The sequence below is a fragment of the Onychostoma macrolepis genome, chromosome 18 (assembly GCF_012432095.1).
Source record: "Onychostoma macrolepis isolate SWU-2019 chromosome 18, ASM1243209v1, whole genome shotgun sequence".
NCBI lineage: Eukaryota > Metazoa > Chordata > Actinopteri > Cypriniformes > Cyprinidae > Onychostoma > Onychostoma macrolepis.
In genome coordinates, this window is record NC_081172.1 from 20184670 (window position 1) to 20199310 (window position 14641).

Below are 14641 nucleotides of genomic sequence, written 5' to 3' on the forward strand. Positions count from 1 at the left end.
AACTCATTAGCCTGACCAGAAGCGCGGCAAAACAGGTTAGGAGCCTGACTAGTTGCAATAGGTGGAGCATTAAGGTTGAGTTTTGCTAAAGCCACCTTTAATTTACTACGCAAAGAATTTCCTATTGATAGTGGTTCACCATCATGACCTGAACTCAGTGCACTGTCTGAACACACTGATACTGGACTTACGACTGTCTCTGTCCTGGCAGGATGTTCATCAAAAAATGAGTCAGATGCTGACACCGAGACCACATCAAAATCTCTTCCCTACCAGTATCAACTGTATTAGATTCTGCTAACTGCTGCTCCTCATTCTTTTTCATAGAAGCCAAGAGTGCTTGAATCTGGCCCATGCCTTCAGTCAGCTGATCCACCCTGCGCTCTAACGCAGAGGAAGTTTTCACCTTTTTTTTCTTAGGAGGTGGAACAACAGCTACTGCTGCCCTCTTAACGCCGCGTTCTGAAGGGGTTGTGTCTACAGGGAACAAAGAGTAATCTGATTGAGCATTCCACTGTGCAAGGCGGCTTTCACGTATTGCTAATTGGCAAAAAACTACAGCTAGGACAAGGATCTGAAAGGGCCTGTTTAAGGTGCTCAGGTCCCAAACAAAATATACAACGATCATGACCGTCCTCTAATTCCATGGATGAATCACACAGTGTGCAGCTTGCCATTGCAACCAAAACGTGGAAAAGTAATAATGATTAAAATAATAATTTCAACTTAATTAGTACAGTATCTCTCGAACCAAATTTACGGAATGACCAGCCGCGCCAACGCTGCTTGTCAACGTGTCTAATAATAACTGAAATATAAACAAAGATTGCTCAATTAAAGCTACACGAAGCACTTAACACTGCTTACGCTCCAGTCGTTTAACAGTATATCCTGAAGCACGAAAAACAATGCGCTCGCCAACGAGCATACAAAGTTACTTACAAACCAAGATCGCTCTTCACCTTAAGCCGTTTTTTCCGCAAGACGAGAATAGGAAAGAGAACGGGCATGACGTAATGACGTGCCTTTATAGGCTGTCCGCTTGAGCGTCATGGTCACGGGGGTGATGACTTTGATATTTACACTCGGCAGAGAGACGAGCACCAGAGAAAGACTCCACTAGGCAATTTAGGATACCGCTCTGGCGGTCCGGAATGAAGGGAAGTAGAACTACTATGTACTTACATTTAAATTAATCATTTGGTACAATGCACTTATTGGCCTAATGGTTAGAGAGTCGGACTCGTAATCCAAAGGTTGCGAGTTCGAGTCTCGGGCCGGCAGGAATTGTAGGTGGGGGGAGTGAATGTCCAGCGCTCTCTCCACCCTCAATACCACGACTGAGGTGCCCTTGAGCAAGGCACCGAACCCCCAACTGCTCCCCGGGCGCCGCAGCATAAATGGCTGCCCACTGCTCCGGGTGTGTGTTCACAGTGTGTGTGTGTTCACTGCTGTGTGTGTGCACGTTGGATGGGTTAAATGCAGAGCACAAATTCCGAGTATGGGTCACCATACTTGGCCGTATGTCACTTCACTTCACTTATTGTGTACATACATGTTTTACATTGTACTTATATTTTTAAAAATACCTATATGTAATTACATCTGTAATTAATTTCTGTTAATACATTTATAATTACACTGTTGACCCATCTCTTACACCTTAACCCACCCTTAAACCTACCCATACTACCAAACCCGTCCCTAATCTTACCCATATCCCACCTCAATAGCAGCAATAGTGTTTTGCAAAACAGTATGAACACAATAAGTACATTGTACTTATTTTTTGGATGTAAGTACATAGTAGTTAAGGCCACCTAATATAAAATGTGACCCCTATTTTTATTAGCCATTTCACACAATTCAGAAAAAACAAAAACGTGCAAATTATAGGCCTGTGTTTTAATATTATGAATGAAATGTGCGTTATTTGGAAGAAAGTCAAGGTGTGACTGACTTTAGCCCACTTGTCCCACTAATGGAGCGGACAAGCCCTCCTAGCCAGTGCTTTAAACGGGCCAGGCGGGGCTAATAGCCTCAGACCTGTAGCACAGAGCTCAAAATCACGATATGTTTCCACCATCGGGCCAGAAGCTCCGCTGTGCTTCACTAAAACCCGCCCTTTACACAGCTCTCTGGAACAACGTCACGCAACCCCATCATTTCATCAATAAAGAGAAGTTATCAGAAAACTAATCAGAAATAAGTCACTGGAAATATAGCGCGATCACAAAACGAACATGATAAAAGCGGCCCTTTGTTTACATGTTTTGTTAAGATTTAAATCCAAAAGCATCAATGTTTTACAATAGCCTATTAAGTGATACATTGATCATAATTTTGCCCGCTTTTGGCCCGACAGTGGAAACATGGCTATCGTCCGCTCCATTCGGCTGTGCCCCCCCTCCCCTTTCCACTTCTCACACAGCTTCTGTGCACGGTACCTTCTCAGCAAGCAGGGGCGCCAATTTGCCAATTCCCCACACAGTTATATGATAGATAATAGAAAACCGCTTAGCGGCACAGATGATTTTTATTTTTTTTTCAAGTGCTTGTGCCGCCCCCCACGTGTCATGAAAAAATGCCGCCCCGGGCGGCTGCCCGGTTCGCCCATGCCTGAATGCAAGGCAGTAAGCTCATTGGCTGAATGAGCAGTAAGAAATTGGCTCTAAGCTGACTCTCTGAATAGCATCAGTTACGTTAACAACCCGTCAGCCTGCGCCATCTAGAGTTTCATGACTCTATGTGTTGTCATGACAATGAAATTTAATATAACTTAACATTCAACATTAAAATAATTTTTGTGGTAATCAACATTATGCCACAAGTGATGTCAGTTGATCTTAACTTCAGAGGTACTGAACCTGGAATATTCCTGCAAGTTCTCAGTTATAATTAAGTGTTTCACCTGTGCAAAGTTAAGGAAAAAGAGTTGCTCGTGATCGAGGTCAATTCCAGGCAGAAGAGCTTCTTTTCCATGTTTTTTCACATAGTTCTGGTATGCCTGAAAAAGTAAGCACAGTGATTCTGATGAATCTTGGGAAGCAGTTTCTGAAAACAAACTCTTGTCTTTCAAATGTCTAAATAATAATTAACATCAGACATGAAGTATTATCTCACAGCCAAATGCCTTCTGAAGGCTTTCCTAAATGACAGATTTGGGATTATATATTATATACTGTTGACTATATTTGATGGTTCAGTGAGGCCTAGTATTAAACACACTGAACTGTAGTCCATGAGCAATTTTCTCCCCCTTTGGCTTTTCTAAGAATCCAAACTATTAAGCCAGTTCCCTCTGTCATCACAGTCTGACAGAAATCCATCCATAGTGGAACAAACTGAGCTGCCCTCTCTGCTCAGCATATGAGTATCTATTGTCATGTTTTTTTTATTTTTTTAACCTTCAAACTAACTCCTTTTGACTGCAAAGACTTGAATTATGATCACATTTCAAAATGATTGAAATGTTGTCCCCTTTTGGAAGTGAGAAAGTATATTAAACTAAACCAATTCTTCTAGCAGTAAAAAGGGATGTCAAAAGAGCTGCAGTGAAGGCTAAGTTGCCCTCTCTTTACTTGATAAGACTGGCGAATGCCCCCGTTGTCAGCAATGTTCTCCCCAAGGGTATTATTCCCATTTAACTGTGCACACAAAGGACAGAAGAGAGAAAAAAAGAAGAAAGGGGATGGAAAATGAGACAGTAATTTAGATGTCTTTCTACATCTCTAAAAAAATCACAGCTTATTCTAGTTCCAGGAAAACTATTTGTGTAACTAATTAGGTCCAAATTACTGCTGTCAGAAACTCACAGATAGCCATAAGGAACCAATGACATGAAAGTCACATATGTAAAAAAAAACCAAAAAAAAAAACACCTAGCACAGTAGGGTAGATAGAACTATTATTTTCTGTTAAACAATGTTTTCTAAATGGTTTAAGATGGTGAGCTTTATTTGACTGGACATCATGTACTACATAAAAAATTATAGATAATGTAAAATAAATGGAATTTTAACAATGGTTTATATTAGACAGTTATTGAATACATTTTGTCCATTCGCCAAATCCCAAGAGTAGCTTCCATACTGGTCCACAATGCATTTGGAAAGCTCATGGAATTTCTGAGTTGAAGATGGAGTCCACCAGTCTTTGAGGTCGCCATCTTTATCAAAATTACGTCCTGAGCGAGGAAAGAAATGTGGAAAAATTAACCTTGCAACACTGTTACGTGAAAAAATATGTAAGGGAGATCTGTTTGGAGTCTGATACCATTGTCATCAAAGCCGTGAGTGATCTCATGCCCAATGACCATCCCAATGCCGCCATAGTTCAGAGACCAGGGCTGACCTTTGCCAAAGAATGGTGGCTGAAGAATACCTGCAGGAAATACTAAGAGAAAGCAGATAATTCAAATGAATTCTTTATTGGTTAGACAAAGCAGATTATTATTATTATTATTATTATTTATTTTTTTAGTTACTGCTACATTGTGTAAATCTGATTCAAATACCTATTTGGTTTCTGCTAGATGAGTAGAATGCATTGACAACAGCAGCTCCTGTGATCCACCTTGAATTAAAGATGCATATCACTTTAATATTTAATTAGAGCTCTTTATTCGTTAGGGTTTATGACAGTTACTAAACTGGGAAAATGGAAACACTATTTTAGAGCACAGTTATACATTCATATATCTTATGAGTTCTTACTCTTCTTTGTTCACTTTGATTCTCAGTTTCTTTAGGCGTTTCTTCTGACCAAACTCCAAGTTCTTTAGAATGTTCTCAAAGTATTCTTCTGCACTGTAGCTTAACTAATAGGAAAATGGAAGATTTGCACAACAGATTAGTTTTCAATTATTTCAATTAACATGATCTTTTTGAACTCCTCCTGACTGCTCAGTTCACCCTTCATCTTGTAGGCACTCACATCTCGGTATTCCTGGTCCAAGCATGTGTTGTTCATGATATTTTCTGAGAAACCAATTCTTTCTCTGATTGCTCGTGCCTGTAGTGAAGAAGAGTAAAGAAATAGTATTTTTAATGTGTGTCTTTGGCACAGCAAAAAGTCAATTATAATCAAACTCTTTAATTCTTTAGTCAAGAAAAGATTTCTATGGAATAAGCTTCCAAAGATACTTTTACTTTATACTTTTAGTCATGTCCTGGCATTTTTGATCAGCAGTGATTGTGCAGTATCATTAACCTTTAACTTGAAACATAGATTTAAAAATAAGCCGCACCTTCTCCTCTGCAGCTTTCTTAGTTTCAGCATCCATCCAGGCTAGATCATCCAGATTACTCACAAATACCTCTCTGATGTTAGTGATCATTTCATCCATCTGAGAAAATCACAGAGAAGGACATCATCAGACACCATTTCTCCACAGAGATCCCATACACATTCTGGTTGGGAATTTCCTTTGGATGAACAGGCATTATTCAGCAAGTATAATTTAAATTAGCTACTAGATGTTTGTGATACAATGATGGACTAAAGTACTTTTTCATGTTTACATTTAAAATGTAGGCTTTCAAGGAATTTTGTACAAGACCAAGTTTCAGTGTGGTTTAGACATGCAGCTAGTATGCAAGCCAAGATTCACAACAAACATTATTAGAAAGTCTATTGGGGGAAAAACAAAAATGGGTAACACTTTGGAATACTGTTCTGTCGTTAATGAATAACTACACAGGAACAAATGGCTAATGCACTATTAACATTGTAGTAACTACTATTAACTAACAAGAATCTCTGATTAACGATTTATTAAGTAATAGCGCTAAGTTGAAACTGGTAGTTCACTATGAGCTAACCAATAACTACTATTTTTTTCATAAATCCTGAGAACTCCTAAGAACTACGTCATACAGGTTCATCATTAATGTGAATTATGCATAATGAATAATTAATTCTAAAATGAAGATCATGGTAACCCACTAGTAATGACTCAAGTTTTACCAAATCCTTCTAAATGAACTACTAATTACTTGGATCAGTATTCTAAAGTGAAAATCATCATAACTTCCTAATATTGACTGATGTCATTGTGAGCTTTTGAGATATATGTAAGGTTTGGATAGTAATGACTCAAGTGTTACTACATCCTTCTGAAGAAACTACTAATTATTTGGATCAGTATTCTAAAGTGAAGATCACGGTAACCCACTAGTAATGATTTAAGTGTTACCAAATCTAGCAGAATGAATTACTAACCAGAACCTTACAAAAACCTCAAAAGTTTACAATGATTTCAGTAATTACTAGGGAGTTACCATGATGTTCACTTTAGAATACTGATCCAAAAAATTAGTAATTCCTTCTGAAGAATTTGCTAATACTTGAGTCATTACTAGTGGGTTACCATGACCTTTACTTTAGAATGAATTATACATTATGTATTATTCATATTAATTATCAACCTGTATACAGTAGTTCTTAGTAGTTCTTGGGGAGGTATGAAAAAAATAATAGTTACTGATTAACTAATAGTGAACTACCACATTCGACTAAGCACTATTACTTACTAATTCATTAATCAGAGTTGCTTGTTAGTTACTAGTAGTTACTAGAGTGCTAATATTTCATTACTCATGTGTTCTTGTGTAGTTATTCATTAATGATGGAACAGTATTCTAAAGTGTTACCCAAAAATGTCCTAACCTTTCTAAAAACAAATTATGAATGGTTTTTTGTTCATCACCCATTTTAAAACCAATGACCTGTGCAAAAATACCAAAACTGTATCTATTCTGTTTATGTTTGACAATGATAAAGTTGTGGAAAATTGGAAAAATAATCAACTATCTGTAAAGCATGTTCACACACTGCATGATGGATTTGTTTTAACTGGAACGTACAAGGTATCTTGTTCTCTCATTTATAAAACTGGCAGACTGAGAGACCACTCATAGTTCACTGAATGTTGTTCTCTGACAGATAGACAGTGCTGGATAAGGCTAATTATTGACATATGACTTGGTGTGAATATCTGTAACATTATCCTGGTGACCTCAAACCCACTGGCATGACATTGATGTGAGGAATGATTTATGGGTGGGCCTTGTATGGGTCACCTGATCATGGACAAGCACCCACAATGCTAACACTTGCTGTTATACATGTGCTTTTGTAGGCGAGCATAGTCGTAAACCCAAATGCTGCTGGCATGTGCCAAAAAAAAACTAAAAAACTAATGTCATCAAGCAAGCTGATATTCACCAATCTACACAGCACATCCTGTACATGAAATTATTGTACATGAGGCTATTACATTACATTGTCAATTCAAATATAAAAAATACCAATCTTCCTGAAGATTCCTTTCAGGAAAATGAAGAGAATTCTACAATTAAAGTGTTTCTTCAGCTACAGGCACTTTTATATACCTGGGGTGTATAAATAATTTTTTTTAATGGTTTCTATCATTTTTTTTTTTTTTAAACTTGGCTGACCCATAGTTGTAAGTTTTATCAAATGTTAGTGTACTTGTTTACCAAGGGGAAGTCACTTAAGAGAAAATGTGATTAAATGCATGAGAAATATGAGGCGAAAATATAAATTGTGAGCAGAATATTTATATTGATTATCATTTCCAGTCAGGTTGTAATAGTAAATATTTATTATTATTTAAGTTACAAATATTGTAATATTGCAGTATTCCATTTTATTCTAAAGTGTTTCAAATGTAATTTCCACAAAAACTGTTCAACAGACACACATAGGTTGAGATGCAATGGAATTGTTAATGTCAGGGTTTCACAAAAATATATGCATGTATGGTTGCTGTTCGACAATGTTAGTAGAAAAATGAAATTAGTGAGTGTGATTTTTATCTATTCTCAGAGGCCATATTTGAAAAAACTGCAGGGTGCTGCTATGTACATGTGGTGGGCTTGAAGCCAGGAGAGTCCAGTGATTAATGGAGTGTTAGATAGTGTGTTTTATGACAGGTGGTACTGGTGCAATGCTCAGCTGTTCTTACATGCATACGAGAAAATGGATCCGATTCAGATCATCCCACATAGGACTCAATAGTATGTACAAACACACACAAGCACATGGGTCCTATAATTCAAGAGCCATTATAGGACCCATACAGGCATATACTGTACACATACAACTCACCATGTCTTTGCTATCTCCTGCAAAGGCTTCCTCCACATACAGTCTCCCCACAGCATTCTCCATATTGTTGTTCACATAGATGGCACACTGTCTCCAAACTGCTGGTTCAGAGGTAGTCCCATAGATAGCCTGAGAGGGGTGGTAGCAAGATTATAAATGTATATAAAATTATGCCTGTTAATTCACAGTTTGAAGGGGTTTTATTTATTTTTATTTTTATTTTTTATTTTTTTAGCTCTTTACCTTTCTGAATGCTTTCCTGGTCTCCCTGTATGTCCTGCTCAAACCAACCACCAGATTCATAATGAAACGCCACACCATGTAGTTCTGAACGTCCCTGCACATACAATCACAGAATGATTTACACTGTATGTACAGTCATGTAAAAAAATAAGTACATCCCATGGAAATTGCTTTTTTGACATTTTAAGCAATTTCAAAAGCATTTGACCCTTTTTGAACAAGTGAATATTAATGAAATGTATACACCCTAACAAATGACACATTAAATTTACATTTTGTAGAATTTTTCACAATTTAAATTCGGCTTAAAAACATGTCAGTCACATGAAAAAGGTAAGTACAGTCATGGCCAAAAATATCGGCACCCTTGGTAAATATGATCAAAGAAGACTGTGAAAATTAATCTGCATTGTTAATACCTTTTGATCTTTTATTTAAAAAATTCACAAATGTGACCCTGGACCACAAAACCAGTCTTAAGTCATTTGTAGCAATAGCCAAAAATACACTGTATGGGTAAAAATTATAGATTTTTCTTTTATGCCAAAAATCATTAGGATAGTAGGTAAAGATCATATTCCATGAAGATATTTTGTAAATTTACTACTGTAAATATATCAAAACGTCGTTTTTGATTAGTAATATGCATTGCTAAGAATTCATTTGGACAATTTTAAAGACGATTTTCTCAATATTTTGATTTTTTTGCACCCTCAGATTCCAGATTCTCAAATAGTTGTATCTCGGCCAAATATTGTCAGATCCTAACAACCCATAAATCAATGGAAAGCTTATTTATTCAGCTTTCAGATGATGCATAAATCTCAATTTCGAAAAATTGACACTGGTTTTGTGGTCCAGGGTCACAAATATCTAACCTTTCATTGGATAATAAGAATTTAAAATGGGGGAAATATCATTATGAAATAAATGTTTTTTTTTTTCTCAAATACATGTTGAACACAATTATTGGCACCCCTAGAAATTTGTATGAGTAAAATATCTCTGAAGTATATTCCCATTCATATTCACAATTTTGAGCACTCCAGGGTGATTATGAACATGGCTTCCTGTTTCACTGAAATATAAATAGGAGGGAAAACAAAGCCCAAATTCACTTAATCATTCATCACAATGTGAAAAGCCAAAGAATATATTTCTGATGTGCAGCAAAAGATAATTGAGCTTCACAAATTAGTGAAGTGGCTTTAAGAAAAGAGCTAGAGCAGTGAAAATTCCCATTTCCACCATCAGGGCAATAATTAAGAATTTCCAATCAACATAAAATGTTACGAAACTGCCTGAAGAGGACGTGTGTCTATATCGTCCTAATACATGGTGAGAAGTAGAGTTTGAGTGGTTAAAGACTCTCCAAGGACCACAGCTGGAGACTTGCAGAAAATAGTTGAGTCTCGGGGTCAGAAAACCTTTCGAACAGCACCTACATCACCACATGTTGTTTGGGAGGGTTTCAAGAAAAATTCTCCTAGCTCATCCAAAAACAAACGGTCCCACTTTATATTAGGTGGCCTTAACTACTATGTAATCATAATATTAATAATTTGGTACAGTGCACTTACTGTGTACATACTGTACATGTTTTTACATTGTACTTATATTTTTAAAAATACCTATATGTAATTAATTTCTGTAATTAGGGGCCAAGCACCGAAGGTGCGGAGGCACCTATTGTGTTTGTTGGCGTTATTATTCTTTTTCTTCCGTAAGAGAGTCAATGGCAACCCATAGAACCGATTGCGGGAAAGTTATAAAATTTGGCACACTGATAGAGGATAGTGTCAATAGTAACCACGGCAAATTTGGAGTCTCTAAATCAATTTCTCTAGCGCCACCAACTGTCCAAAGTTGCACTCATGTTTACGCTAATAACTTTTGAACCGTAAGCCACAAAATGAAAATTCAAGCCGAGTTGAATGAAGTCCAAAATTAAAAAATCGTAAGGTTTAGTTTTTTCGCTATGTTCAATTGTTCGTAAAACCTACTTTGTCGAACTCGTCCTAGACGGTTTGTCTGATTCTCACCAAAATTGGCTCAGATCATCTACAGACCATGGAGGCAAAAAGTTATGGAATTCAAGTCGATTCGTAAAAGCGTTTTCATATATATGCATGATTAATTTTCACAGCCTTCTTTGATCATATTTACCAAGGTGCCGCTATTTTTTGCCATGACTGTAGACTCTAAAAATTAATAAGTAAATTAGACTCAAGTGGCAGTCAAGACTGAGTGTCAGTGATTCAAACCTGCTTAGTGCAGGTGGAACCTTTCTTACTTAAACCTCTCATATGTCATATACAGTGTGGTGTTCCCTTTGCTATTGAGTTGTGTGGTGTCATCATGCCACAGTCTCTTCAGAAAAAAATCCTATGAGTTTTCACATTATTTTAAATACATCATTCCACTACAAGAAAGTCATCTACAAGTTGCTCACATATTAAAAGTAGAAATATTTAGTAACAATAAGTTCAGAAGTTTGGGGTCAGTACCCCCTTTTTTTTTTTTTTAAATAAATTAATATTTTTATTCAGCTAGGACATGTCGAATTGATACAAAAGATTTCTATTTTGAATAAATGCTGTTCTCGTTAACATTTTATTCATCAAAGAATCCTGAAAAAAGTAGCACAGGTTTCAAACAAATATTAAGCAGTTGTTTCCAACATCCCATAATCCTTTATCAAAAAATATTAATGTCCCCTCCACCTCACAACGCCATCTCTGATTATGTGTACACCGGTGCATGCTGGGCAATAGGGTTTTCTAATAGCCAGACGAGTTTCAAAACTTCCCCTCAAGCAACCTATCACAAAATCATGATAGCCCTGCATGAATCAAGGGTAGTGGATCTCTAGTTCTTGGCATGTTTTGCATGGGACTGTATTAGAAGAGTAAATCCTAAATTTAGGGATTAAGTGTTATTTTATATTTTTCAGTAAAGGGCTATGGGCAGTCAGTTAAAAAAAAACTATTATATATGTCAGTAAGGATAAAAGTCTTTTTTTCCTATTTGTTCATTATATACATTTTGTATAATGATGAACAACTGCTTGTTTAAATATAAGAAAATTAATTAAACTTCAGTAAAGTAATAAAAAAGATTTGGTCCCACATAAAAAATAATAAAATAAAAAAAACTTAAGTGAAACATATATATTTAATTAATTTGACCTAAACAAACTAAACTGTGTTGACCCAACTAAACAGATTTATTTTGAATGAACTAAATTAAATTAATGTATTAAAAATAATCTGAATTTCCATTTCATTTCGACTCATTTTTTTCAAGCTAAGGGCATTTCATTCTGGGATATCACGCAGTGTATTCTACACATTTTTAAAAGGTAGTAGGCCATATATACCATGAATACAGAAAATTCGAGCACCTTAAGATTATTGTACACTAGAAAAATAATATGAGAAGTATGGTAGTGTTCTATAGCAACATTAATGACACATTCTAAAGTACTAGACAGAAGATTGCATGCGAAATCACCTCTTTGTGTACTTGGCAAGGACAGTGTTGAGCCTCTTAAAATAGTTTGGGGCATACACAATAACCTCCTCACTGTCTGTAATGGGAATGCCAACTGTGTCCATGATCTTATTAGTGAAGAGCGTCCAGTTGAACACCTGAATAGGAGCAGTGTAGAACTAAATGAAAATTCATCATTGTATTGCAGTTTTTATGAGGATAAGATAATACTGTTCACTGTATGGGAGGTGAAAGTTTTTGCTTTTTACCCTGGAATCAAACTCCAGAGTGAAGTTGTTGTTCAGGATCTCCAGAGGCATCTTGTTGTAAAGTAGAACCGGGTTGTTTCTGTCCTCTGGTGTGTCTGTTGCCTGTGAAGACAAGGAGAACATGAAACTGCAAAAAGGGTGACAGCATTTCATAGGATGTGAGAAGGAGATTTAACAGCTTTTTGTCCAGTTATTTCAGTATCTTCACTTTATACGTACAGCAGCCCAATCCCCCAATACTGTAACATTCTTTCTGAACTGTTTGAAATGCCATTGCCTCTAGAGTATTTAGAACATAACTTTGCTGTGCACAATCCTCTAAACCTAACCCCAAATGCACAAATGCAGACTTTTACTGAGTATGAGCATTTATTGTCAAGGGAAAGGTCTCGAAAGCAGTGTGGGTCTGACTCAAGCTCCAACACAAATTACCAGGCCTGTAATCCATACTGTGTAAACTAAACAGGAATGACCTCACTATCATAAAAGGTAAAAACATCACCAGGAACATTGGGGAAAACATGGCAGAGATATTTACCGATGTTAAGCTGTGCAGACACTCTAACAAGCAGTCTCAGTGTGGAGCACAAACACATTATCTGGGTTAAACAAAGACACATACTGTTTCTTGGCCAATGAATGTACTATAAAGTTTCAAGTAACTCCCAAGTATGTTCCAGATTTAGCTAAAAAATATATTAAACATTAAATCCCCTTAATCAGAAAGGGATATCCACATACCTTAGGCCATGTAGTGTACAATATAAATATGTTAAAAAAATAATACGTGCATACAATTAAATATTAATATTACAATAAATATAAAATAAAATGTAAATCAAACCATAAATTAACTGTAAATGTAGAGCACTTTTTCGGGCAAGTGTGTTCACATAGAGGTTTTCAGGGGCCAGTGTGAACAAATCTAGATTTAAATTCAAAGAGAAAAGATGCGAAGGTGACCAGACGTGCCACTTGATCTTGCGATTGTATGACATCAAAGTACCATGATAGCTATTCGAAACCATAGAGCTGTTTGCTCTGCTCTCTGTAGCTCTCGCAGTACTTTGATGTTATATATATCAGCTTAGTGCAAACAACCAACACCTGGGGCCAGATTCACAAAAATCTTATTAAGAAATAAGTTAATACATTTCTTAAGATAAATTCCACGAAGTTCGTAAGAATGTTCTTAAGTGCAATTCTTGAAAAATTCTTAAGTTCTCAAATATATTCTTAAGAACATCTTAATTGCTGACTTTATCTGAGTGAATACATGATGCACTGATAAATTCACACTTTATTGTCTTTTTGCGTTTTCTGCAGATTACCCTAATAATCATAATAAGCAAGCACACTTCTTTTGTCGCGACTTTGACTGGCGCTCAGCTTCACGTTTTTGAACAGCCTGTCTCAAGCTGCAGCGATCTGTTTCATTCATTTTTTTGCTGTGTTTTTGCGCTCTCATCTGAGTGAACGCTTCCGGTATGTGTCCATGCTGCTACAGCAAACGCGTCCTGTGTATCGGCGCATTCATACTGCCAAAAATTATGTGGTATGTATAGAGTCTGGGAATGTGTCGTCACAGAGGCAATGCATTCTGGGAATTTAGGTCACGGGAGCTACAGCGGAGACTGATGCTGCGTCCCAATGTGCCTACTTATACTACGCCCCTAAAGTATGTACTCTTTTAGTGAAGAAAAAGTACACACTTTTGAGTGTGTAGTAGAAGATTAGGCAAGCTTTGGGACATACTATCACGTCAAACAACTGCGTCTTTAACGGACCGCTCAGTCGCACCTGTTACACGCACCCTGTCACTGTAAACTGGCCTGTCAATCATCTTGTCACTGTTAACATCCTCCACATTTCATTTCATACCGTATTGGAGAGAAAAAAGTAGCTTGTTGATCTGCCAATCTGTTCTCTTTCATGGTGAGAACTCTACTCATATTTTCTGCATAATGATGCATTTGAAAGTTAACGACCAAATGGATGTTTATAAAAGTTCACATGGCTGTTGCAGATTAAATATAACACTGATATCAATAAATAAATATTTTTTACCAGGATAAATGTTCATTATTAGTAATTCAAACCCCTTTTTGTAAACCTCTCTACCTAAGGGTCGATCGCGCGCATCCATCATGATTGTAGTTTTTCTAATGCATTTTATTCGTGTTTGTAGTTCTGGACTGAATCCTTGGGCGAATTCCAAACAGAAGTGAGCATCCCTATGCCCTACTCCCTTCGAGGGGCAGAGCCCTTGAAGTGTGTTCTTTGAAGGGTGTGGGGCATTACGGTCTCGTATAAGCGTTTGGAACTCCCTTGGTGAAGGAATGATGGACAAAATGTTACCTTGACAACGCTGCACGTGAGTGCATCATTCAATGCTCCAACAGTTGTTGCAAATAATTATTTCTTCTTATTGTTATTATTTTAATCAAATACTGTCTAATTGTGTCTTATTTACTATTAAACTTTTTCAAACTAAACTTGCTAAC

The 14641-nt window shown here is 36.7% G+C and overlaps 1 protein-coding gene across 3 annotated transcripts in view; it reads right to left on the reverse strand.

Moving 5' to 3' along the window:
• LOC131524879 (neprilysin-like) overlaps window positions 1-14641 on the reverse strand; it is a 62862-nt gene that overhangs the window by 9340 nt on the left and 38881 nt on the right. For 2 of the 3 annotated variants that reach the window (XM_058752257.1, XM_058752259.1), the window contains exons 10-21: window positions 12138-12239; window positions 11890-12026; window positions 8377-8470; window positions 8134-8262; window positions 5249-5347; window positions 4936-5013; window positions 4716-4819; window positions 4517-4575; window positions 4276-4395; window positions 4053-4186; window positions 3582-3647; window positions 2912-3007 (exon numbers count right to left, since the gene is read on the reverse strand). In XM_058752257.1, the coding sequence (XP_058608240.1) occupies window positions 2912-3007; window positions 3582-3647; window positions 4053-4186; window positions 4276-4395; window positions 4517-4575; window positions 4716-4819; window positions 4936-5013; window positions 5249-5347; window positions 8134-8262; window positions 8377-8470; window positions 11890-12026; window positions 12138-12239 (1218 nt within the window). The remainder of the gene's footprint in view (window positions 1-2911; window positions 3008-3581; window positions 3648-4052; window positions 4187-4275; window positions 4396-4516; window positions 4576-4715; window positions 4820-4935; window positions 5014-5248; window positions 5348-8133; window positions 8263-8376; window positions 8471-11889; window positions 12027-12137; window positions 12240-14641) is intronic. The other variant, XM_058752258.1, reaches the window with a different exon arrangement.